Source organism: Sorghum bicolor, chromosome 3 (genome assembly GCF_000003195.3).
Source record: "Sorghum bicolor cultivar BTx623 chromosome 3, Sorghum_bicolor_NCBIv3, whole genome shotgun sequence".
In the NCBI taxonomy this organism is placed as follows: domain Eukaryota; kingdom Viridiplantae; phylum Streptophyta; class Magnoliopsida; order Poales; family Poaceae; genus Sorghum; species Sorghum bicolor.
Window position 1 is genome coordinate 54,739,148 of NC_012872.2, and position 26,497 is coordinate 54,765,644.

At 43.0% G+C, this 26,497-nt stretch overlaps 2 protein-coding genes across 2 annotated transcripts; one reads left to right on the plus strand and one right to left on the minus strand.

The window, feature by feature from the left end:
• Nucleotides 1,619-4,888, plus strand: LOC8082221 (bidirectional sugar transporter SWEET6a). Its single transcript, XM_002455874.2, has 6 exons — nt 1,619-1,914; nt 2,041-2,077; nt 2,223-2,439; nt 2,541-2,702; nt 4,232-4,351; nt 4,476-4,888. Exons 1-6 carry the CDS (start codon nt 1,872-1,874, stop codon nt 4,629-4,631), a joined length of 735 nt encoding a protein of 244 aa, XP_002455919.1. The 5' UTR covers nt 1,619-1,871; the 3' UTR covers nt 4,632-4,888.
• On the minus strand, nt 7,321-13,276 carry LOC8082222 (peroxisomal biogenesis factor 6). The gene is given in 15 exon segments (XM_021456003.1): nt 7,321-7,595; nt 7,723-7,917; nt 8,133-8,201; nt 8,273-8,408; nt 8,501-9,066; nt 9,203-9,278; nt 9,363-9,859; nt 9,943-10,001; nt 11,433-11,554; nt 11,635-11,677; nt 11,850-11,943; nt 12,326-12,361; nt 12,446-12,534; nt 12,606-12,727; nt 12,937-13,276. Coding segments are annotated over 15 exon segments (2,355 nt in total). The 5' UTR covers nt 13,074-13,276; the 3' UTR covers nt 7,321-7,481.

Sequence of the window (26,497 nt, forward strand, 5' to 3'; positions counted from 1 at the left end):
GCAAGCTTTTTCGTTATGTTGCCGATAACGATGGATTGGTTACCGCAGATTTGTTCTGAATTGAAATAACACACACACACAAAAAAAGATTTGTTTTGAATTGCGATATACAAGAGGAGAACAGAAAGGATCGTCGTTCCGGGAGTAAGAGTGGCAGGAAAACTGGAAATCGGATGGGATGTGTAGCCTATTTTGGTAGTCTCGCAGACAGATATATATATCAAAAAGATAACGTACGTTAGATAATGAGATTGCTGATCAAGAATAATCCCAACGGCTGCATGCATGCTCACACGTACGTGGTCACAACTCAAAAGACCTCGGCGTGTGAATAGCTCTATCTAGATCCAGGGGTTCAAATTAGGATTGAATCCTCGCACAAGACACAAAATTATTACCGTGACAAGAAAGATACAACATGGCGGATGGATTAGTACACAAAGCCAGCTAAAAAAGAAATATTTACTGGGCTCACAGTCTTGGATGGAGAAAGATAAGATAAAAATGATTTATTATTATTGGTTAGTGTGTTTACCCTAAAATAAAACTACTGCCCACTATACCGTGGATAGGAATAGGGATAGGATGTAGTAGGGGACATCGGCAGGGTAGACGATCACGGCCGGGGGATAACCACATTTATGCACCAATGCAAATGTAACGTAACTGTAACCATATACGCCAATCCTAGATTGAGCATCTCGAACAGTTATGCAATTGGACTATGCATTCTAGAAATTTACCAAAAACCTTAAAAATTGCTATTTGACTTATGCATTTTGGCAAACTTGGCATTTGATGGACCAAACTTGGCATTTTTGCACAAGCACAATGGCTTGGCAATTTTGATATCCCGAGTTTCCTAGACTCCTTGTCGTGCGCGATCTCCCCACGCGCTGCGGTAGTTTCCCGCGAGGACTCCTCCTCCCCGTGCGAACTCTTCTTTCACCGTGCCGCCGCCTTCTTTCTTTCCCCGCGCACAACTAGGAGATACGATCCATCGCTGCGCAACTAGGCCGCGATTCACAGAAATGGTGGTGACTTGCGACTTCGTGGACTGGCGGCGACGGGCGACGGAAATTCCCGTGCAGAGGAAAAATCTCGCGCGAAGCGTGCCAAACAAAAAAAAGATCTCTGACAAAAATAGTTGGGTCCACTATTTTGGGAAATGCCAAGTCAAAAATGCCAAACACTTGGAGATGAACTTATTTTTTCTTTGGCAAAACGTTTAGAGACTTGGCAAATTCTAACAAATGGCAAATTTCAATTGCATAACTGTTGGAGATGCTTCTTTTCTTGCTGATCAAGTCGTAGCAGCTTGTAACGGTTTTTACTCGCAGAAAACCCTTCCCGACGTCTGAATAGTTCTCTGGATATCTATCCTCAAAGGCTCCAGCGCATTCACCCGGCCACGCACACCAAAACGGCTCCCTGGACCTCCCGTTCAGAGCCACTGCCGCATGGGCCCCCCCACACATCCGGTCCCACGCGCCAGCTTCTATCCCACGCCGTATGATACGATCAGACGGGTAAGACGGGAGAATAACCGCACCACACGGGGGGTGGGGTATCCGGATGGATAAGCACACACGCGCCGCCGCCAGCGCGAGCGCCGCGACCAGGGACTCGCGGTCCGGTGCGGCGCGGCGGCCCTGGCCAGCCCCGCCTCGCCACGCCCCGGGCTCCTCACGCCTATAAAGTGCGGGCGTACCCGCTTGGCCCGAGAGCCGCAACCACCTTCCCAAATCCCAGTGCTCGCCTCTCGTCGTCGTCTACTAGCCGCCCCGGCCCCGTTTCCGAAAGCCCCGCCCGCAGCTCGCGCATCTCATCAGCGCGGCGCGCGCCGCCACCACCACCTCAGGCGACCGAAGATGATCTCCCCGGACGCAGCCCGCAACGTCGTCGGCATCATCGGTACGTTGTTTGTCCACTCGATCGGCGCCGCCTGGAACGAACTCACTCTCTGAAGTCTGGATCGGTCGATTTCGCTGGGTCTCGGGTGCTCACGCGTGGTTAATTTCGTTCTCGCTTTGGTTGCAGGCAATGTCATCTCCTTCGGCCTCTTCCTCTCCCCAGCGTAAGCACACCCATCGATCTCTCTCTTTCTCTGTCCGCGTTCAGAGCTTGGTGTTGGTGGTGGTTTTTAATTTGGTTAGGGTTTAGTTTGTGTTTGTACTGACGGAGAGGCCGCCGCCTGCATTTGTGTTCGGGTGCCTGTACAGGCCGACGTTCTGGCGGATCTACAAGGCCAGGGACGTGGAGGAGTTCAAGCCGGACCCTTACCTGGCGACGCTGCTCAACTGTGCGCTCTGGGTGTTCTATGGCATCCCCGTCGTCCACCCAAACAGCATCCTCGTCGTCACCATCAACGGCATCGGGCTCGTCATCGAGGGCATCTACCTCACCATCTTCTTCATCTACGCCGACGCCAAGAAGCGCGTGAGTGCCACGGCCCTGCTGTTTTGGTTCCCCCCCGCGGCCGCGCCTCCATCTGATCTGGTGGTTGGTGGTTTTGAGCTTGATCCCTTTCTGCTTTGCAGAAGAAGGCGTTCGCAATCCTGTTCGTGGAGATTCTGTTCATGGTCGCCGTGGTGCTCGGCGTGATCCTGGGCGCGCACACCCACGAGAAGCGCTCCATGATCGTCGGCATCCTCTGCGTCATCTTCGGCTCGGTGATGTACGCCTCCCCACTCACCATCATGGTACGTGATCCATCATCTATCCGGTCTTTCTCAGCTCCCTTTCGTTGCGCGGCGCAGTGGTACGTGTTTGAATCCGACGCGCCTGCCTGATTTTTACTGTTAATTGCGTGGATAATGTTTGCTGTCGTGGAGGAGATCAGGTTGCCATAATTAGGCAAGCGTTTATCTGCATGGGTTTAATTTTGGGACCCACGTATCGGTTGGTGGTTGTGCTAATTTTTTAATCGTTACTAATCTAGTATGGATATACAGTTCCGAGTTCTGGCACAGTGTGGGGGAGAGACCGAGGCATGCGCGCCTAATTTGGTTGGCGGTCGCGGCGGCGTCGATGATGGTGTTGTGGAGTAATGGGTGTATGATGCGTTCCTGACAGGTTAATCTAGTACTATACCATATGCGGTGGGCTGGGAAAAGATTTAATCTGGTATACCATAGGGGAAATATTGCTGTGGGCTGGGGAAAGATTTAATCTGGTAATACCATATCCGGTGGGTTTGGGAAAGATTCGGTGGATGATCACTGATTGGGGCTGGGGAGGATTTGTTTCTGGTTCTGTTTGCATGCTCAGGTGTTTCACTGTTTATATTTTGAACTTCTGGAACATGCGAGAGGATTAGACATCTTCTGCAGGTCATGTGTACAATGCTAACTTATTAGCTTTAATTTATTGCTAACTGGTCAAGAGTTCCAATCACCTTTTAGAACTTGTTGCATGATCTAGACACACGAGTGGATCTGTTACGGATTTTGCAGTGTTCACAGGGCATCCACCCTAGTGTGACTCATCAGTTTTATTTCTATTGGATGACAACAGATAGGAAAGCCAATTTCGTTACTACTAGTCTCTAAAAGTTGCATTGAATGTCCACGTTTAGAGTCTGTATAAATCATCTGTCAAATATTTGCTCCGGTACAAAACAACGTGCCCCTGCTTAGCCAAATTGTCTTTGTATAATTCCTGTCCCTGCTGGACACCTCTTGATCTTTGAGTACATGTTTTACATGTTTTCCTCCTTTATTTCTGTTAAAAGGCTTACTGTATTATTTACTTTTCTTGGATTACCAAATCCAAACCAAACTTGTCCAGTTGCGCTCACCAAACTCTGCTGGAACGCAAGGGAATCTGTTGGCGTTTACATTTCTTGCAAACGTGTGCTGTTAATGGTTCTATGGCGGGTTAATCTTGTGCCAATTTTCGGTGTGATAGATTTGGAACTGGGAAGGAGAGTACAGGTGTCCCATGTACGTGTCTGTGCTATATTCCCTCCCATGTACGAGTCTGTGCTATTCCCTTTTTCGTTGTCCTTCTTCAGTGAATGCCGTCACATTGAAGATGAAAGGGGAAGGTACAGTGAAGTCCACTAATGCTGTTGTGGTGGTACCTTGTCCTCTACTCTGGTCGTGGTTTAGAGTTGTGCTATTTGTTTCGCACTCCAATATGACTCATAGTGAAATGTTTCTATTGTTGAATGCATCCATCTATTTGGCGGTCAGATGTGAACTGTGATCTTTTCTTTGTTTTTTTTCAGGGTAAAGTGATCAAGACGAAGAGCGTTGAGTACATGCCCTTCCTCCTGTCGCTGGTGAACTTCCTCAATGGCTGCTGCTGGACGGCCTACGCGCTCATCCGCTTCGACCTCTACGTCACGGTCAGTATCAATCGCCCATAAGTTGCATGCTTCCCTCTCTCCTCAAAAAGTGAACAAAAGCGTTACAACAGCCTCCAAGTTAAGTAAATCTCAGTTATTAAAATACCTGTACCCTGCAATGCAGATCCCCAACGCCCTGGGCGCCTTCTTCGGCCTCATCCAGCTGATCCTCTACTTTTGGTACTACAAGTCGACACCTAAGAAGGAGAAGAACGTGGAGCTGCCCACCGTCTCCAGGAACGTTGGTGGTGGCAACGTCACTGTCAGCGTCGAGAGATAGACGACGTAGCTGCAGCGGCACTGCCGCCGCCCGTCGAGAAAGAGCTCGACGAGACGTACTTTTACCCACAGTAGTTTTGCCATCGCTCTTATCGGATGATTGTCTTAAGTGAGTGCGTGCTAGCTAGTTTTGCCCGGTGTGTCATGTTAGTTTTGCCCGGTGTGTCATGTCAAGAGAACAATTAATCTATCCATTCATGTGGCTGTTTGCTACCTCTCATGGAGATATAATCAATCATGTCTGATTGCTACCTCTCATCCCTTCCTGCATTGTTATCCTAGAGTGATAATGGATTTAGATATTGCATTGCTAATTTTTGGATCGCCCATCTTTGGTGTGGAGACTTGCCAGAGCTAGCTGACGGAAAGGAACAACCACCTGTATATTGAATGAGTAGCGCTTGGAGTGGCGCTTAATAGCACTTAGCAATTTTTGTCACTGTGTACATATGTCAGGCGCTTGGCACAGACCGTTGCTGCTCACATAAGCAGCCGGCGCTAGAAGGCTCTATAGTTCAAAAAGGGTCACGGTTTCAAAGATAGATAAGTAGATTAGCAGTTAAAATTAGTGTTTCCCATTGTAGTTTAGGGCTCTTATATATTTGTTTGATTATTCTCTTTCCTTAAGAGTATATGGGGGTTGTACGACTGATTATTCTCTTTCCTTAAGAGTATATGGGGGTTGTACGACTCGTTTATCTTATAAACCGTATTTTTTTACTAGCTAGCCAGCAGTGTTTTTCTTCATAATAAAATAGTGAATAGTATTTTTAGACAAGCAAACAGGCTCTATATACCCTTACCTTTCCAAGAAGATGGTCAATTACTTATCTCGCAAAGAAGTGAATCATCTCAATATGACAGACACGTTGTTGGAAAAAGAAAAAGAAACAAGTCAATCTGGTGCAATGGCGGGCGAGGAAGACATGTCGCTACTGAAAGAGAGATATGAGGCAATATGGGACGTTGGGCCTCGATAGAAAATGACTGGTGCAGAGGAGCCAATGTGCTTGGCTCCCCACTTACGTGCACTACTGCAATCGTGCAAGTGTCACCTTCTTATATCTGCCATACGCATTACCGATGCCTATACTTACTTAGAATGGTTTTCTAGTTGATACTTGAATGCATTTAACTTTTCCCATAGTGCAGAAAGTTTCTTGAAAAAGGATCAGACGACGAAAAAATCAGACTGAACTTTTCGATGAATATATGAGAGTAACAGCGCTGCAGCTTCGAACTAAATACACCGATCGACATGGTGTGTACTCATTCTCAAAAGCATTGTCTGATCTAGTTACACAAGGCACACACATGGTGTGCAGCTGCTTCATACTGATTTTATACAAAATCATTGTCTCTTGATAACGTACACAAGTTCCTGAACAAAAGCAAAGCAAAGCTCACATGCAGCATGATACTGGTAGGTATAACACACCAATCTAATGTTGGAACGCAAAATTGGCTCAACCTTGCACGGACATTGCCAAAGAAAAGGAAACGGACTTGTTCAGTCTTGCACGGCTCATACAGAATCTGGCTACTAATAAAATTGTTTAGTTGTACTCCTACAGTCCTACTCGATCCTACATCGAACGCACTACTTCAGTAGCACCTGATGGGCAATCATGCGTCCTTTGCACACTTTCGGGACACACGTTCAGCCCACAGGTTTCATGATTTCCTTGTCACTGGTCAATTTTTTCTCTCAATGCCATTCCTTTTTTTTTTTCTTGTCTTCTTGTTTCCCTCCAAAGTTCAGAATATATCAAACCATGAGTGTCCGTATCTACAAGCCTGCTAAAATATCCAAAGAAACTACAACGTCGTACCACAGAGGATCATGCTTGAGAAGTGCTTGATTGCGCAATCAGTTACCAACTGATGTTCATCCATACCTTTTCGATCCTACATTGTTCTTCTCAAGATCCAGTCACCATTTTTGGGTGCGATGAATTTTGTTTTCGCCTGATTTTTGCATTAACTGATTTTTTTTTCATGCGGGGTCTAAGTTTTAAAATAAGAGGTATGTAGAAAATTAAATGCTACTTCAACACTACTATTGCTATACTAGATTACTAGTCTGACAAAATGTGGGAACGTCTTTTGTGCCTCATTCGATATTTTTACCCAAAAAACCAACAAACAACGACAGCCGAAGGCACAAAAATGGCCCATATACTAAGCATACCTTAATTCATATCGACATGGGCCTGGGCCTGGTCCAACTTCTTCCCACCTTGCTAAATCTTTGACACTTCTTGTTCTTTCCTGACAGTATTGCCTCTTTGAGATTATTATAGGACAAGGGTTGGGATTTCAAGAGCTGACCATTATTACTGACTGACACTGATTGTTTGTGTCACGTCAAAGCTTGAAGAGCCATGGAGACCTAGGAAGGTTTTTGTAGAATAGAATGTGATGTGCAATGGCCCCATCATCATCATCAACTAGAAATATTGTACCGACGACAACTATCCCCATAAAGCTTATTGGTGTTTCCAAGAAATAAGTGGCTTGACGAGCTATAAGAATTCAGCTATATGCTGATATGTTGAAGCTTGAGCACTTCATAGTAGAAGACCCATCGACTGCACAACTTTAGGCTAACCTAAGTGCCTAAAATCAATACAGTTCCAACAACAAAGTGAAAACAAACCTTTTTTATGGGAACACTAGCATACATAACATTTAGATTTTAGTTGGCAATAAAACAGTTACACATAATATCTTCACTTGTAGAAAAAAAACAATCTACATATGCCAACTTGAATGGCAACCACAAACATTGTGTTATTTCCATACAAATCAAAGGCATAACAAGGGTGACAACATAACTCATAACCATTTACTACATGAAGTATGTTAGCTTTTGCCTATTCCTTGACCCACCTCTACCATATAGCTCATTCCATTGCTTGATCTCATTCATGACTGCACCATCAATAGCAAAGCTTGCAGAGACCTGTGTAGTGTTAGATGCACAATAGTTTAGCAGTTAGTCCCCTTGGTAATACAGTCTACCCAATAATAATAATATAAAATCATAAGTTGTAGGCTATAAAACAGGCAAATTGGTTTATAACACTTACTTCATCTTTGGCCTGCTTCAAGTCCTCCATGATTAATGGCCTGAGGGTGATTACCTCATCGATTTCATCCTCATCGTCCTCCTCTGAAATAGCTTTCATGTCTTTGTTGATTTTTGACTTTTCCATCTTGCTTTTTTCTTTTTGTGAGTTCTCAACATGCACATTCTTCCCTTGTACTTCCTTTTCCTTCTTGTCCTAAGAAATAAACATAATCATATCATGTAACATGATGTGACTCTAGCATCAAATGTATATCTATATTGATATCTTGATTACCCTATTTTAGTGACATGTTATATTTCTACATGTTTCAATCAACAAATTGTGTGCCTCCTTAACTATGAAAAATAATAATCCTAGGTACAATTCATTAAAATTTAACAAGGGGTTTTGTTTGTCCTTTGCCTTACCTTCTTCATTTGTTTTTCTTTCTGAAGTAGCTCTCGAACAGGACGATAAGCGGCCGCCACACAAAGACTCTAGAGAAATAGAGCTTTAGTAAAACAAAGAATGACCATAGACTAGTGAAAATTAAGATTAAGATGCGAACCTTTAGATCACTACCACTGTATCCCTCAGTCATTTTGCCAAGTTCCTTGAAGTCTATATTTTCAATGTTCTCTTTGGATAACAACTTATGGAAAATTAGCTCTCTACTCTCAAGAGTAGGGAGACCAACCATTATCCTATTTGACGCCACGTGACACATCAGTGAATAGTAGATGATGTAATTTCATCTAAATCATAATGTTTAGAAAGAATAGAGTTTTAAACACACCTGTGCTCGTACCGCCTTATGATTGCGTCGTCAAGGTCAAAAGGCCGGTTTGTCGCACCAAGGACAAGAATCTTTTCACTTGGTTTGGACAAGATTCCATCCCAATGTGTCATGAATTCACTCTTGATCCTCCTTGACACCTCATTTTCATTTGAACGTTCACGTGTCCCTAGCATGCTATCTACCTCGTCCATGAAAATGATGGATGGTGCAATTTTGGTAGCTAGACTGAACAATGCTTGGATGCTCTTCTCGGCCTCTCCAAACCATTTTGACATGATAGTAGACATTGATATGTTCATGAAGCTAGCACCAACTTCATTGGCTATAGCTTTGGCAAGCATAGTTTTACCTGTTCCAGGTGGTCCAAACAATAGAATTCCCCTACATGGTTTTAATAGACCACCATTGAAGAGATCAGGTCGTTGAAGTGGAAGCATAACAAGCTCTCGAATTGATTCTTTGATATCAGCTAGTGCTCCAATGTCATCAAATGTCACTCCGGTTTCACTAGCAGGGATCACTAATTCTCTTATCCGCTTTTCATATTCATTGTATTTAGTGACCTATAAGGTGATAGGAAAATATGTTGGTAAATACATCATCTTCTACTATTTCTATGAATAGAAGGTTATATTGTTTTCTTTACATTAGAAAATGAGTAAAGCAAAAAATTATTGCTTAATGAAAAATATGGGATACCTTTGAGTCATCTTTTGTTTCAACTGAATCTTTCTCAAGGTTACTTTCTTGAAAAATTCTTAATCCATAACATAAGCTGCTCAAGAATGATGTTATTAGCAAAAGTATGTTAAAAGAACTAAACAGATGGTCCATTATGAATCAGGATCAATTAACTAACCTCGTTGAAGATAGAATAAGCCTTCCATTTCTGTACTTAGGGTCCTGGTTATTCATGAAATGATATGCGACAGCTGGGGCTAAAATATCTTCTAGGTAACTTGCAATTTCTACATAATCATCTAGGGAGATAGAACTCAAATCATCACACTCCAAATTGTATCATGACAAACCACTTGCAACGTGATGTGCAAGGATTTCATCCCGAGCTTTTATCATATCAATTCGCATTTGTCTTGTCCATCTCTGGAGATGAGCCTCTTCGTTGGGAGGCCTAGTCTCCAAGATGTATGGGAATAGATCAGTTAGATCCTTATTAATGTCGTCAATATCTTGATTAGCATCAAGAAAGTGCGAACCGATTATCAAAACTTTTCCAAATTGTTTGTTCAACATCTTTTGGAACATACAAAGTACTCTCGGTGAACTACGAAGGATAATATCAACGTCCCTGATATAAAGAACAACTGGGCTACATGCAGAAGCCGAAACAATGATCTGCAAATTTTTTAATATACCAATTCATAATACAAGTACTACATTCAATCATCAATTATGCATGCATGTGAATCTTGATTTACCTTGTAAAGGGACTGCAGGAGAGTTTTCACATCCAAGTTCCAGAATGGAACACCAAAACCTGCATTACAAAAAGGAATCTAAGTAACTCATGCATTCATATTGTTCCTTTCTATCAACAGTATACCACATCCAGAAAATGAAACACAATTTATTGATAATGTAGAAAAGCCTTAATCTTAAAATTTTAAGTTGGACAAATCAATATAAATTGACCATTTTAATTTACCAAGTTATAGTTTCTTAGAAATTGATGGAAACTAGTGACAAGATCTTAACATAGGGGTATGTTAACTGCCAAGGTAATAGGTTTTTGACCGAAGGCCCCCTGACCAATCCCTTTGGGATTACTCGGGGCCTCAGGGACAACACTCCTCCGATGCGCTTGCACGCACCTTCCGACTAAGCACTAGGCCGAGCCCAAGCATGCCCTCTTCCTCTGCTCAGGGTTTAGAGGCTCGCCCCAACCCTCAACTCCCGATCGACAAGAGCCTAAGCCTAATTCTTGGCCCCAGCCTCTAGCCCAAGCCAAGTCCATGCAGGAAAGAAAGTGTCTCGAGTGCCCAAGGCTTAGGGGCTCTCTGGCGTTGCATAGCAAGTGCAACGCTATCAATCACTTCTTCGATAGGGTCACGCATGGCTGCCGCATGGGGCATGACACAAGAGGGGAAAACCCATCTGACAGCTTTAGGGGCTTGAGGACTCAAGGGCCCACTCATCAGCCCCTCATGCCAAATGCCTTCGCCACTAAAAAGCCTCCAGAAGGTGCACTTGGTGGAGGCTAGTCCAAGCCGACAAGGCTTGATGGTTAGAGCATCAGAACAAAGGAGCTGAACGATGCCCATGACTTATTTAGCTCTATGTCAACATCAAGGTCCATTTGTGCTATTACAAGGCCCTCCTAGACTCCAGTGCAAGTAGACCATAGACTAAACTCCCCCAAACCGCCATGCACCTGATCTACCTCGGTATATAAGAGGAGGTCAGATCCTAGGAAGGGGGATGGTGAAAGGAGAAATATATCAGATCACTCACGTCCTCATGATTGAACAGCTCAAGCTCTGCACTGAGAGTAGAGCCACCTTGAGAGGAGTACCAAGAGATCCTCTCCTCTGCTATCGTATCTTTCCTCTCCGATAAGGAGGATACATCACCATCAATGAGCTTAGGACTAGCACCGAGCGATCCCCTACCAAACCTCTCTTACACTCTATTGTAACCCACTAATTTTGGGTTCTCTTGAGTACAAGGATCATCTGCTACTGGATGTAGGGACCTAATAGCTCAAACTAGGATAAACCTATGCATCCTCTTTGTGTTCTTGAGTCCACTTGAGCCACTGGAGATACACACTTAGTGAAACTCGATGAACAAACAATGCTTGTAGCGGTTTCAACCCCACAACAACTAACAATCATGCTTTTATTAATTTGTCTCATGCATACAAATAGTTATGGCAAAAACAAGTTAGTAAACATGAACTTTGACTCACCACCACTACCATCACCATCATCATCGTCATCATCATCACTAGATTCAGAGTCTTTGTTCTTTTCATCTAATACTGAGGACGTGTATTTCCCAACTGACTGCATGTTCTTACAATGAACACATCTATTGACAAATACTAAAAATGGTAAATAGGGATAAACTATTATCAAAGCTCAAGTTTAATTGCACCACATATGTGTTACCTTGTCTTTAAGTCAAGATTATCCTTTTCATGGTCCACTGATCCTGCAACAATATTTCATGACAACTAATACCATGCTTGGTTGTGACTTACAAGACTCATGTAATGAGCAAGGAAGTTAATAGGAAAAGTTGTGTGAAAAACAAAGGTTGCATACATCACATCATAAATATTGGTCTACAAGATGTCAAAAATTAACTGGTAATAATTTGATACCTTTTGATTCATCATTCTTGCAAAATATGCTTAAAGATCCAACAAAATCATACACTTTTTCCAAAGCTAACATAGTTTTGGATCTTATAGGAACCTAGATAAAGAATGGACAACAACCGGTTAGTTAAATCATCAAAAGTTGGCGCATTGCTAGAATTAAAAAATATATACATAAATGTCTCTAAGTGTTATATGTGGACAAACTACTATTGACCTTTTCCAAGGACCCCATGGTTCATGTGAAGCATGAAGCCAAGTTACTTCTGATTATGTTTTGTAATGGGGAAAATGTCCAACAATCTAACAAAAAGGGGTGATGATTTTGACATCCATCAATCAAATATATGAAAAGAGTATGTAGAACTATCCAATCAACTAAAACACTATACTCAAAATCATCAACAAAATATACCATACAAACTAAAGTTATCATTTATGTAAATCAATAAGAAGGTGAAAAAAGAACCAACTTCAACCTGTGCATTGCTTGAGCCACCATATTTGTGTTGGATCTGCATTCAATGATAAGAAGAGGTTTATGGTAATATTAGGGAAAGAGGAAAGCAAACCTACCATCCAAATAGTATCAAGCTAACCTGATGTAAGAACTCAAAGATATCCAATTCTAACAAGCGTGCATTGAATTGGTTGGCAATGGCCTTCGCAAGTGACCGCAGACATGTCTCTATAGCAAGACATCAGGTCATCAAAACATGATCCATCCCAAAAAGAGCATTCATTTATGCATAAGCAAACCTGATTGACCACAAAGTAGTATGGTGTGGCTTGAGTCCTTGAATACTTTGATGTGCTTTGGCAGAATAGTTTGACTTAGGTAGGGGAATGATGCACACATGAGCGCTAGCCTCATTTCCTCGCTAAGAAACAGGGGGACAAAATCCTAATCATTCACGGTTCATCAAACATGATTCTAGTTTATTTTGACCCAAATTGATATGATCCCTAAAGTATCCACCCTAATTTTACCAATCATAATCCAATAGAACTATAGACTAATTAGATTGGTAGTTATTTTCCTAATCAAAACAAGGTAGGTCGAAAAAGGATGTAAAAACCACACACGCACCTGAGATAATATGGAAATTTGGCAAAGGTGATGTTGGTCTCTTGCCCGTCAACAAGGAGGCGTCGGAGCTCTAATTCTATATCTGCAGCTGTTGCGCCGCCACCCAAGGTCCCATCCCCTCCTAGGGAAGATGCCATTAGATGTGTTGACACCAAGCCAAGCCCAACACCCAATCCTATGCCATGCCTATTGCAGACATGAACAAGCTATTGTTGCTACTAGTGTTCTCCATGGGTGCTTGACACTAGGACACCACAACAGAAGTTCTTGGTTTGCATAAGGGCATGCGACTGGTGGTAGGATAGGGATGGGCTAGTAGGTGATAGAACATCTAGCACCACATGGGGTTGTTGTTGGTTCTCTATGGCCAAGGAGAGGTCTAGTATTTATAGAAGGAGACAAGGGTTGTGGTAGGGATCGACTTTGTCAAGTCTCTGAGATTCTACGCCAAGTAGGTCAGTAGGTGTTATGATCCACATAGGTGTAGGCTTTAGGGAAATCAGGGTAGAGTAGTGAGTGTTTGACATGGATTTGGGAAGGAGGGTAAACTAAGGGAGGTGGTTTTGCTAGGCTAAATAAAGTAGTTCCCATCGGTTGTATTGTCCTATTAATGTAAAAACTATTGCTATAGCATCAAAATGGTAAAAGTTGTAAGGGTAATTCTAGGAGATTTCGAGTGTGAGAGAAGTAATGTGGGCAATGATGCTACACAAATTTCAAATGGTAGACTTAAGGGAAAGTGGGTAAGGATCAGTTATCAAACAGGCTGGATGCCACAATAGAAAGTTAACAAAGACCCGTTATCAAATATTATGCGTGTCGTGAGAAATATGTAGAGCACTTATAAAGCATGATGATAGTGAGAACAAACACGCCACTACAACCTACATGAGCAAGAACAAATGGCAGTTCCAAAGTGATGAGTGTGAACAAGTGTGATGTGTCTGGGTCTGGGTATTGGGACCACTATTGTACCCACCATGCTGATACCACTTCACACATCATTTCGTTAGCAAAAGCTCCTCAAATACTAGATTGTAAATAATTAGAAGACATTGTCGTTTGTTTTCAAGAGCTCTAGGACACATGGGGATGATGTAATAGCCATTTCAAATCTATACTACTAGGAGGATTCTCCACGCATTGCCACAGGTATGAAGGAGGAATCTATATATATAGTGTTGGTAATGTAGTAACATGATATAATATATGTATAGATTTATTAGCATAATTGTGGAAATTGTATCCATAGTGGATGTTATGTCTCGCTAATGTGAATATCATAACTATTGTGCTAGTGAACTTTAATTACAAATGATAGTGGACCGCTGAGGTGGATACCTTGAATGTCAAGAGATATTGCTAGTGGCAAATAATAGTGGACTACTGAGGTGGACACCTTACATGTCAAGACAAATAGATAATAGGGTTTTGCTTTACAAGAGTTATAGATTGGTTACAACAATTGGTTTTCATAGCATGCATGCTTGCCACCATACTTTTCAAAGCTTACATGGTGGATATTTATTGTATCCATCACTGTATGGTATCCATGAATCATATTATCTCAATATATTGGGCTAGCACATAGAAATACTAGTCACATTCTAAATGTTTGGTTGTCATACATTGGGTTATGGTACTCATGTAAAATATAAGTATTTGTTTATGGTAAAAGTTGTAAGTAGGGTTATCCGAGAGCTTTGAGTGTGTAGAAAGTTAACATAGAGTTGTTATCAAACAAGATAGATGTCGTGACATAAAGTTAATGGAGTTACCATGTAATATTGTAAGGATCCTTGGTAGCCTAGAGGGGGGGTGAATAGGCTTATCCAAAAACCTGAAACTCAAAAACTCAAGTTGCAGAAGTTAAATGCTTGTCGGTACCACCGACAGTTTGGGCCGGTACTACTGGTGTAAGACAGCCGGTACTACCGACGCAAACTGCTGGTACTACCGGCCTCCTAAGAGAGCTACGAAATCAGAGTATAATGAGTTTTGATTTCAGATCTGGAAGTTACCCCACTCTCCTAGATGTAGTTGAGGATGATGTTGAAGTTCCCTTGACTCGGTTCTTCTCCAAAACGTAGATCGGCCCTTGTTCTCCTATGAAAAGGGGTAGAGAGGAAGAACACGAAGAACACAAGAACAAGGATAGTCGAAGCTACCTCCACAGCAAGACAAGATATTTATCCCGAGGTTCGGCAATCCCCACTAAGGAGTTCCTACGTCCTCGTTGTTGAGGTGACCACAAAGGTCCGACCACTTAGGTCTCCTCCCTCAAGTAACCACGAAGGTTAGCTAGAGATTTCCACTAAGAATCAAAGGGTAATACAAACACTTCGGGGTGCCCTCACAAGTGAAACAACACGGGCAACCACGAAGAACGCCTAGCCGGCTAGGGTTCCAAGAACCCAAGAGTAACAAATGCAAACCAACCGGCAAGACGAAGAAACCAAGTGCTCAAGTCACGAATCGAAGCTCCCAACTCTCTAATCTCACTTCTCTAGCTCGAATCTCTCAAGGATTGAAGCCTAGGAGCAAAGAGGGAGAGAGAGTGGGTGAGTCAAAGCTTGGAGACTATTTTCTCAGATGTGGATTCGAAGGAATGGAAGAGCCAACGGTCAGAAATGAGGGAAGAGCTATTTATACAAAGGTCCTGAACAACTGCCGGTACTACCGGGGCAACCACCGGTACCACCGGCTACCTCAGATCTAACGGTAAGAAGTCTCTATGATTTGCGAGAAATAAGCCTACCGGTACCACCGGGCTTTTGTCGGTACTACCGACCATTGCCGGTACCACCGGTGGAAGGCCGGTACCACCGGCAGTTCAAATCTCCGCAACCAAAGTCAGCGCAGATTTGGCCTGCCGGTACTACCGGCGTTTCACACCGGTACTACTGGTGCTGGCCGGTACCACCGGCCCGAGCCCGGTACTACCGGTAGTTCATTTTCTCGCAAAACTCAGGAGAAGGGCTGGCACTGCCGGTACCACCGGCCCTGAGGGTTGGTACTACCGGGTCACCCTGGCAGAGAAGAAATTTCCTGAGTGCCTGTGAGTGCAAGTGTGTCTCTCAAGCGCATTAAGTAAATTGACTTGAGCACCCCTATCCTCATCTTACCAACTTAATTTGCATCCCTCTTGATAGTGCGGCGTTTCCTAAAACTCAACAAAAGATAAAAACTTTGTAGCCACTTGAGTCGAAACGCCATTCATCTAATGAAAACTTGGGGTGCTATGATTCACCGAATGTTTTCGTTCAACTCCATCAAAGGACCAACACATTTTGGTAAATTGGGCTTTTTCCATCTCACATCTCATGTGTTATCCTCATTCTTATTTTACCTGCTTGTCATCTCAACAAATCTCATTAGTCCTCTAATTGTGTGGTCATTAACACCAAAACCCACTAGGGCTTGATTGCACTTACAATCTCCCCCTTTTTGGTGATTGATGACAACACAACTAGAGCTTACAAAAATATTCAAAGTATAACTGAGATTTTGAAGTCATGGGTGTAGAGACTCCCCCTAAATATGTGAATGGAGAATTGAATTCTCAAAATGGCATAAGAGGCCAAAATTCACGTTTCACATATAAAGTTAAGTGATGGGGCTCCCCCTACATCCATGCTTCTGTGGGGTGCTGCACATAGTGTCACAAGAATATATGTGATGCGTATGACAAGTATGCACACAATCAATTAAGGCCAGGAAAAAAAATTGTACCCCCCTCTCATTCTCCCCCTTTGGCAACAAGCACCAAAAAGTGAGAAAGGACGAAGGAGGGATACAACACACTTAACAAGTTATGGTCAGCAACAGATAAACAAGAACAAGTAATGACCATAAAATGCAAGTTCTCTTTTGATAAAGCATTTTGAACCATATTATGAACCTTTTTGCAAACCTTTTGCCTAGATACTAGTTGATCAATCAAAGGTGTGCTAAATTTCAAACCACGTTACGAGAATCAAGTATATTTAGCTCACTACGCAAAGCACAAAACCTTGTCTCGTCAAGAGGCTTAGTGAAGATATCGGCTAGTTGCTTTTCGGTGCTCACATGGCGAATTTCGATATCTCCTTTGGCTTCGTGGTCTCTCAAGAAGTGATGTCGGACGTCAATGTGCTTAGTTCTTGAATGGCTTACGGGATTGTTTGCAAGCTTTATGGCACTTTCATTGTCACACAATAATGGGATTTTGGTAAAACGACATCCGAAATCACGAAGGGTTTGCCTCATCCAAAGTAGTTGAGCACAACATGCACCGGCTGCAACATACTCGGCCTCGGCGGTGGAAAGGGCTACACAATTTTGCTTTTTAGAACTCCAAGACACTAGGGACCGTCCAAGGAATTGACATGTCCCCGAAGTGCTTTTTCGATCCACTTTGCAACCGGCGTAATCGGAGTCCGAATACCCAAGTAGATCAAACTTGGAGCCCTTAGGATACCACAAGCCAAGGTTAGGAGTGTGTACTAAATATCTCAAAATTCTCTTAACAGCCACTAAGTGGCACTCTTTTGGGTTAGCTTGAAATCTAGCACACATGCACACACTAAGCATAATATCAGGCCTAGATGCACACAAATAGAGTAGAGAGCCGATCATGGAGCGATATACCTTTTGCTCGATGGCTTTCCCTTCCTCATTAAGATCAAGATGTCCATTGGTTGGCATGGGAGTTTTTATGGGCTTTGCATTCGCCATGTCAAACTTCTTTAACATATCATGGGTGTACTTAGTTTGGCTAATGAAAGTTCCATCCTTTAATTGCTTGATTTGAAAACCAAGAAAGAACTTCAATTCACCCACCATAGACATCTCAAATCTCTTGGTCATGATCCTACTAAATTCCTCACAAAATTCTTGGTTAGTACTACCAAATATTATGTCATCGACATATATTTGGCACACAAATATATCTTTATTGACTTTGCGAGTGAAAAGGGTAGGATCAGCTTTGCCTATTTCAAAGCCTTGTTTGAGCAAGAACTCCTTAAGGCATTCATACCATGCTCTTGGTGCTTGCTTAAGCCCATAGAGCGCCTTTTGGAGTTTGTAGACGTGGTTGGGGAACTTGGGATCTTCAAAACCCGGTGGTTGCTCAACATAGACAAGCTCTTGGATAGGGCCATTGAGAAATGCACTTTTGACATCCATTTGATATAGCTTGAAGTCATGATGGGCAGCAAAGGCTAAAAGCATTCGGATTGCCTCAAGCCTTGCCACTGGTGCATATGTTTCTTCAAAGTCCAAGCCCTCTACTTGAGTGTAGCCTTGAGCAACCAATCTTGCTTTGTTCCTAGTCACCACACCATTTTCATCCTGCTTGTTGCGGAAGACCCACTTGGTGCCAATCACGTTCGTCTTGGGTCTTTCCACCAATGTCCAAACTTGATTTCTTTCAAAGTTATTCAACTCTTCTTGCATGGCCATCACCCAGTCATCATCTTCAAGAGCCTTTTCAACCTTGACTGGTTCCACAGGAGAAACAAAAGAGTAATATTGACAAAAATTTGCTAAATGAGAACGTGTCAATACCCCCTTTCGAAGACTCCCAAGGATGTTGTCGACGGGGTGATCTCGTTGAATGATTTGCTTGAGTCTTGGATGCTCGATGGCCTCTTGATCACTTTCTAGATCTTCAGCTTCTTCTTCTTCTTCAAATATGGGTTGTAGGTTTTGTCCTCGAATTTGAGTTGGACTTGCTGCTGTTGTTGAAGGGGGTGCGGCATTACCACTCTTAGGTGTGGCACAACTGCTCTGTTGTGCTGCAGCAGGGGTTTGCTCCCCCTCAATATCAGGTACATCAGCGGAAACTTGTTCACCAGCAGCTTGGGAAACCACCACATCAGTGACTTCATCTTCTTGTGGCCTAATATCGCCAATAGCCAATTGTTTGATTGCATCACAAGGTGGATCCTCCTTTCCTACAACACTTGAATCAACTTGCTCTACTTGAGAGGATTCATCAAATGTCACATCTACCGCTATTTCAACTCTCCCAGAGGTTTTGTTGAAAACACGATAGGCATGCTCATTTGATCCATAACCAAGAAGAAAACCTTCATCAACTTTAGGTGCAAACTTAGATGTTTTGGGTTTCTTGTTAAGTATGAAACACTTACACCCAAACACTCTAAAGTAAGACACCTTTGGTTTGTTACCGGTTAGAAGCTCATATGAAGTTTTCTTCAATTTCTTGTGTAGGTAGAGGCGATTGATGGCATGGCAAGCGGTGTTGACAGCGTCACACCAAAACAAATCTGAAGTCTTGTACTCATCTAGCATTGTCCTTGCCATATCAATGAGTGTTCGGTTCTTCCTCTCTACTACACCATTTTGTTGAGGGGTGTATGGACTTGAGAACTCATGCTTGATGCCCTCTTCATCAAGGAACTCCTCAACTTGAGTGTTCTTGAATTCGGTCCCATTATCACTTCTCATCTTCTTGATGGGGAGACCAAACTCCTTTTGAGCTCTTCTAACAAATGTCTTCACTTTGTCCCTAACTTGACACTTATCAAACAAGAAAAATACCCAAGTGAAACGGGAATAGTCATCAACAATAACAAGACCATATTTGTTACCCCCGATACTTAGATAGGCGACCGGTCCAAAGAGATCTATGTGGATGAGCTCCAATGGTTGTGTGGTGGTCATGATGCTCTTTGGTGGGTGAGGTACGCCAACTTGCTTTCCGGCTTGACAAGCTCTACATATCCTATCTTTCTCAAAGTGAACATTTGTTAGTCCAAGAATGTGTTCATCCTTTTGAAGTTTGGCCAAGTTCCTCATCCCAACATGGGCTAGTCGGCGATGCCAAAGCCAACCCATGCTAGATTTTGCCACTAAACAGGTCTCAAGATTAGCTTTACTTTTGTTGAAATCAACTAGGTAAAGCTTATTCTTTAAATGACCTGTAAAGACAATAGAGGAATCCTCCCTTCTAAAGACTTCCACACCCTTATCCGTAAAGAGACAATTGTAACCCATCTCACACAATTGAGAAACGGATAACAAATTGTAGCTCAACGAATCAACATGCAAAACATTTGTAATTGAATGCTCAAGGGTTATGGCAACTTTACCGAGACCATGCACATCCCCCTTAGAATTGTCTCCAAAGACAATATTCTCATTTGAGTCCACCTTTGGGGTATATGATTGGAACATACTCCTTTCTCCGGTCATATGATTTGTACATCCACTATCAAGCACCCAACTTGATCCACCGGAGGAGTATGCCTGCAAAACAAGTTTAGTTGCTAGATTTAGGTCCCCAAATAGACTTGGGGCCTTGCATGTTAGTCACAAGTATCTTAGGAACCCAAATGGAAGTATTCTTGTAGACATTGGTCTCCTTGCCAACATACTTAGCAACAACTTCACCACGGTTGTTACTATTCAACACAAAGCATGATGACAAGCTTTGTCGAGGTGCATGGACCTTTGGTTGATAAGCATACTTGTTTGGAGTTCCCCATATTAATTCCTTTGGCTTCTGGGAAATCTTCTTTTCCTTGTATGTCACTTTCTTTTTGGGCTTAGTTTGATTAGGAACAAAATTGGTAGCCTTCCCATTTTTGCGGGGTGTGACATTACCGCCCTTCATCAAGGTGTTGCCACTGTGTGGCACTACCGCTCGGGGACGTTGTACAGTCACAATCTGTGCAGGCCGCTCTACACCAATTTTGCCCTTCCTTTCAAACCTGACACACTCATAGCCATTGATTATCTTTCTTCCATTTGTCTTGGCTCCTATTATGTGTCCAAGCCCATGCTTGATTGAGGGATGTCTCCCTTGCTTGAATTGAGGCCCTTTTGGATCATTTTCCCTTTTATCACTCACTTGAGCCTTACCACCCAAGCAATTCTTACTAATGATCTCATTGAGCCTTACAATCTCCTTTCGCATAGTTTCTAAGTTTACAAGGTTAGTAGAATGAGCATTCAAATCAAGATTATAACATTTTCCACAACCTTGACTAGTGGAGGGAGTAGAGGCATCCTTTGCCTTAGAGGGATGTGAGTTGCTATCCCAAAGAATGCTATATTGTTCCTCAAGTTGCTTGTACTTTCCATCTAAGTCACAATACTTTTGCTTGAGGGCAATATTTGCTTTCTTTGTGATAGCATGGGCCTCTTGCTCTTTGGCCAAAGCCTTGCGCAAGGATTCCACCTCACTTCTCTCTAATGCAAGAGCTTCCTTGCTAGCAATGTAAAGGTTCTCTTATTTGATAAGAGTCTCTTCACTAGATTCTAACTCAGCTTGAACACTCTCTAAATCCTCCATTAGCTTAGTGATGAACAGTTTGGTCTTGCTATCTAAATTTTTAGTTATGTTATCAATTTCTTCATCACTAGACACATCATCACTAGAGTAATCACTTATATCACTACTAGATGTGTCACTAGGGGGAGAAGGATTGGATTTGGATTTTACCTTCTCACCCTTTGCCATAAGACAAATGTGAGGGGAGTAGTAGTCATCATCAAACATGTTGTTGAAGAGCCTTGGTGTGAAGGATGGCTTGTGAATAGCCACGGTTGCAATCTTTTCATCCTCCTCACTTGAGCTATCTTTTGTTGAGTCCCATTCATGTCCAATGTGAGCTTCTCCCATGTGTCTTTTGCTCTTTTTGTAGTCGGTCTTGCTCTCTTTCTTGTCTCTCTTGTAATTGTTGTCTTCGATTTCATGAGGACAATGAGCAATGAGATGTTCAGTGCTTCCACAATTGTAGCATAGCCTCTTCTTCTTGTTTGGGAACTTCCTCTTCACTACCTTGTAGCCTTGCTTTTTGAGTCCCTTTTGATATCTTCTCAAAAAGAGAGCAATATCTTGCACTTTCTCATATTGTTCACTATCACTTTTATCTTCACTTGATGATGATGTTGTCTCTACTTCTTTGACTTGCTTTGGTGCTTTGGTCTTGCTAGTTGATGCTTGCTTGTTGGACTTAGACTTGCTTGTAGAGGATCGATTGGTTGACTTGTTGGCTTTGAGAGCTACATCATCATTGATCTTGATGCCTTCTAACTTTGCTTGCAGCTCACCAAGCTTCTTTCTTTCATTGGCTTCTTCTCTTTGCATATCAAATGTCAAAATCCTCCCAAGTACATCATTTGGTGTGAAGTACTCAAACTTCTTCTTGTCTCTAATTAGAGTGACTACGGTCTCATTTCTTGGTGAATAAGCTTCCAACATAATCTTGACAACTTTATGATCATCTAACTCATCACAACCATAGCCTCTAATCTTGCCCACCAAGGACATCAACCTATCAAACATCTCTTGTGGCCCTTCTCCGTCCAAGATAACAAACCGGTTGAGCTTGGCCATCATCAAATCAATTCTTGCCTTCCTTACTTTGTCAACTCCTTCATGTGCAAGGTGCAAAGTATCCCATATTTGCTTGGCAATGTCAACACCAATCACTCTATTGTACCCATCACCATCCAAAGCACTAAGCAACACACTTGTGGCTTGACCATTGAGGTGAATGATTCTCATCTCTTCTAATGTTGGGTTCTTGGGATCAACTGGTGACTCAAACCCATTGCAAACAACCTCCCAAATGCCGGGGTGGAGACCTATAAGATAAGCTCTCATCAAGTGCTTCCACTTGGCAAAGTTTGTCCCATCAAAATGAGGTAACTTCCCTGCGGGCACATTAATAAAAGACTTGCGATCATGGTTAGTCATAGACATAGAAGAATAGTTAAAGGATACGGCGGCATATTTGTCGTTGTCGTTCTTCTTGCCCTTTCCTTTCTTGTCCTTCTTGCTATGCACTTGATAAGACTCATCATCATCACCATCTTCGGAGCTGCTAGAAAGCTCACTAGAAGATGTATTGAGAGCTTTGGCTTCTTCTTTCTTCTTCCTAGCTTCCCTTCTCTTTCTTCTTTCTTCTCTTTTGAGCCTTCTAGCTTCTTTTCTTGCCTTCTTCTCATCTAATTGTTGTCGCTCTTTCTTCTTTTCTCTTGCTTCTCTTTTGAGCTTTCTTGCTTCTTTCCTCTTTCTCTTCTCTTCTTCATTGAGAGCCCTTTCACCATCGGTAGGCTCGAGATGAGGAAGTGTGGTATTACTTGCTGTCGACACACTGAGTTGGCTGCTATCAGTGCCAGTGTCATGCAAGCCCATTTCCTCCAGACGGACTTCCGTAGACTTTGCACCGCCCGATCCTCCTCCGGGCTCCATACCTCACGCGGTGAAGCGCACACGAGGTAACCGGCTCCGGTACCACTTGTAAGGATCCTTGGTAGCCTAGAGGGGGGGGGTGAATAGGCTTATCCAAAAACCTGAAACTCAAAAACTCAAGTTGCAGAAGTTAAATGCCTGTCGGTACCACCGACAGTTTGGGCCGGTACTACTGGTGTAAGACAGTCGGTACTACCGACGCAAACTGCTGGTACTACCGGCCTCCTAAGAGAGCTACGAAATCAGAGTATAATGAGTTTTCATTTCAGATCTGGAAGTTAACCCACTCTCCTATATGTAGTTGAGGATGATGTTGAAGTTCCCTTGACTCGGTTCTTCTCCAAAACGTAGATCGGCCCTTGTTCTCCTATGAAAAGGGGTAGAGAGGAAGAACACGAAGAACACAAGAACAAGGATAGTCGAAGCTACCTCCACAGCAAGACAAGATATTTATCCCGAGGTTCGGCAATCCCCACTAAGGAGTTCCTACGTCCTCGTTGTTGAGGTGACCACAAAGGTCCGACCACTTAGGTCTCCTCCCTCAAGTAACCACGAAGGTTAGCTAGAGATTTCCACTAAGAATCAAAGGGTAATACAAACACTTCGGGGTGCCCTCACAAGTGAAACAACACAGGCAACTACGAAGAACGCCTAGCCGGCTAGGGTTCCAAGAACCCAAGAGTAACAAATGCAAACCAACCGGCAAGACGAAGAAACCAAGTGCTCAAGTCACGAATCGAAGCTCCCAACTCTCTAATCTCACTTCTCTAGCTCGAATCTCTCAAGGATTGAAGCCTAGGAGCAAAGAGGGAGAGAGAGTGGGTGAGTCAAAGCTTGGAGACTATTTTCTCAGATGTGGATTCGAAGGAATGGAAGAGCCAACGGTCAGAAATGAGGGAAGAGCTATTTATACAAAGGTCCTGAACAACTGCCGGTCCTACCGGGGCAACCACCGGTACCACCGGCTACCTCAGATCTAACGGTAATAAGTCTCTATGATTTGTGAGAAATAAGCCTACCGGTACCACCGGGCTTTTGTCGGTACTACCGACCATTGCCGGTACCACCGGTGGAAGGCCGGTACCACCGGCAGTTCAAATCTCCGCAACCAAAGTCAGCGCAGATTTGGCCTGCCGGTACTACCGGCGTTTCACACCGGTACTACTGGTGCTGGCCGGTACCACCGGCCCGAGCCCGGTACTACCGGTAGTTCATTTTCTCGCAAAACTCAGGAGAAGGGCTGGCACTGCCGGTACCACCGGCCCTGAGGGTTGGTACTACCGGGTCACCCTGGCAGAGAAGAAATTTCCTGAGTGCCTGTGAGTGCAAGTGTGTCTCTCAAGCGCATTAAGTAAATTGACTTGAGCACCCCTATCCTCATCTTACCAACTTAATTTGCATCCCTCTTGATAGTGCGGCGTTTCCTAAAACTCAACAAAAGATAAAAACTTTGTAGCCACTTGAGTCGAAACGCCATTCATCTAATGAAAACTTGGGGTGCTATGATTCACCGAATGTTTTCGTTCAACTCCATCAAAGGACCAACACATTTTGGTAAATTGGGCTTTTTCCATCTCACATCTCATGTGTTATCCTCATTCTTATTTTACCTGCTTGTCATCTCAACAAATCTCATTAGTCCTCTAATTGTGTGGTCATTAACACCAAAACCCACTAGGGCTTGATTGCACTTACAATCTCCCCCTTTTTGGTGATTGATGACAACACAACTAGAGCTTACAAAAATATTCAAAGTATAACTGAGATTTTGAAGTCATGGGTGTAGAGACTCCCCCTAAATATGTGAATGGAGAATTGAATTCTCAAAATGGCATAAGAGGCCAAAATTCACGTTTCACATATAAAGTTAAGTGATGGGGCTCCCCCTACATCCATGCTTCTGTGGGGTGCTGCACATAGTGTCACAAGAATATATGTGATGCGTATGACAAGTATGCACACAATCAATTAAGGCCAGGAAAAAAAATTGTACCCCCCTCTCATTCTCCCCCTTTGGCAACAAGCACCAAAAAGTGAGAAAGGACGAAGGAGGGATACAACACACTTAACAAGTTATGGTCAGCAACAGATAAACAAGAACAAGTAATGACCATAAAATGCAAGTTCTCTTTTGATAAAGCATTTTGAACCATATTATGAACCTTTTTGCAAACCTTTTGCCTAGATACTAGTTGATCAATCAAAGGTGTGCTAAATTTCAAACCACGTTACGAGAATCAAGTATATTTAGCTCACTACGCAAAGCACAAAACCTTGTCTCGTCAAGAGGCTTAGTGAAGATATCGGCTAGTTGCTTTTCGGTGCTCACATGGCGAATTTCGATATCTCCTTTGGCTTCGTGGTCTCTCAAGAAGTGATGTCGGACGTCAATGTGCTTAGTTCTTGAATGGCTTACGGGATTGTTTGCAAGCTTTATGGCACTTTCATTGTCACACAATAATGGGATTTTGGTAAAACGACATCCGAAATCACGAAGGGTTTGCCTCATCCAAAGTAGTTGAGCACAACATGCACCGGCTGCAACATACTCGGCCTCGGCGGTGGAAAGGGCTACACAATTTTGCTTTTTAGAACTCCAAGACACTAGGGACCGTCCAAGGAATTGACATGTCCCCGAAGTGCTTTTTCGATCCACTTTGCAACCGGCGTAATCGGAGTCCGAATACCCAAGTAGATCAAACTTGGAGCCCTTAGGATACCACAAGCCAAGGTTAGGAGTGTGTACTAAATATCTCAAAATTCTCTTAACAGCCACTAAGTGGCACTCTTTTGGGTTAGCTTGAAATCTAGCACACATGCACACACTAAGCATAATATCAGGCCTAGATGCACACAAATAGAGTAGAGAGCCGATCATGGAGCGATATACCTTTTGCTCGATGGCTTTCCCTTCCTCATTAAGATCAAGACATAAGATTTACTAAGAGGAATCAGATGGTAGCACACAAGACATAAGATTTATATAGGTTTAGACTGCGGTGTCATGTAAAACCCTAGTCTAATCAGGGCAACGCTTCTTCTTCTTCTTCTTGTATTTGTATGCTCGGTTACACGAGTTGTTGCTCCTATAGCTATGTAGTAGATGAAAGGGAATGACATGGATCCTGATCATGAGGTCCCTACCCCCCTTTATATAGGCAGAGGTGGTAGGGTTACAACGAGGGTGATCGGCTAACAGATGGGTTTTCTAGTTTGTTACATGGAATGCATAATAGATTAATCCTCTATTATCTCCTAGATATGCCTATCTTCGGATGTGCCTTGATCTTTACATTGATCTTTTTATCCAGCCCTCTTGGGGCTCCTTCATCATAGCTTCTGGCCCAA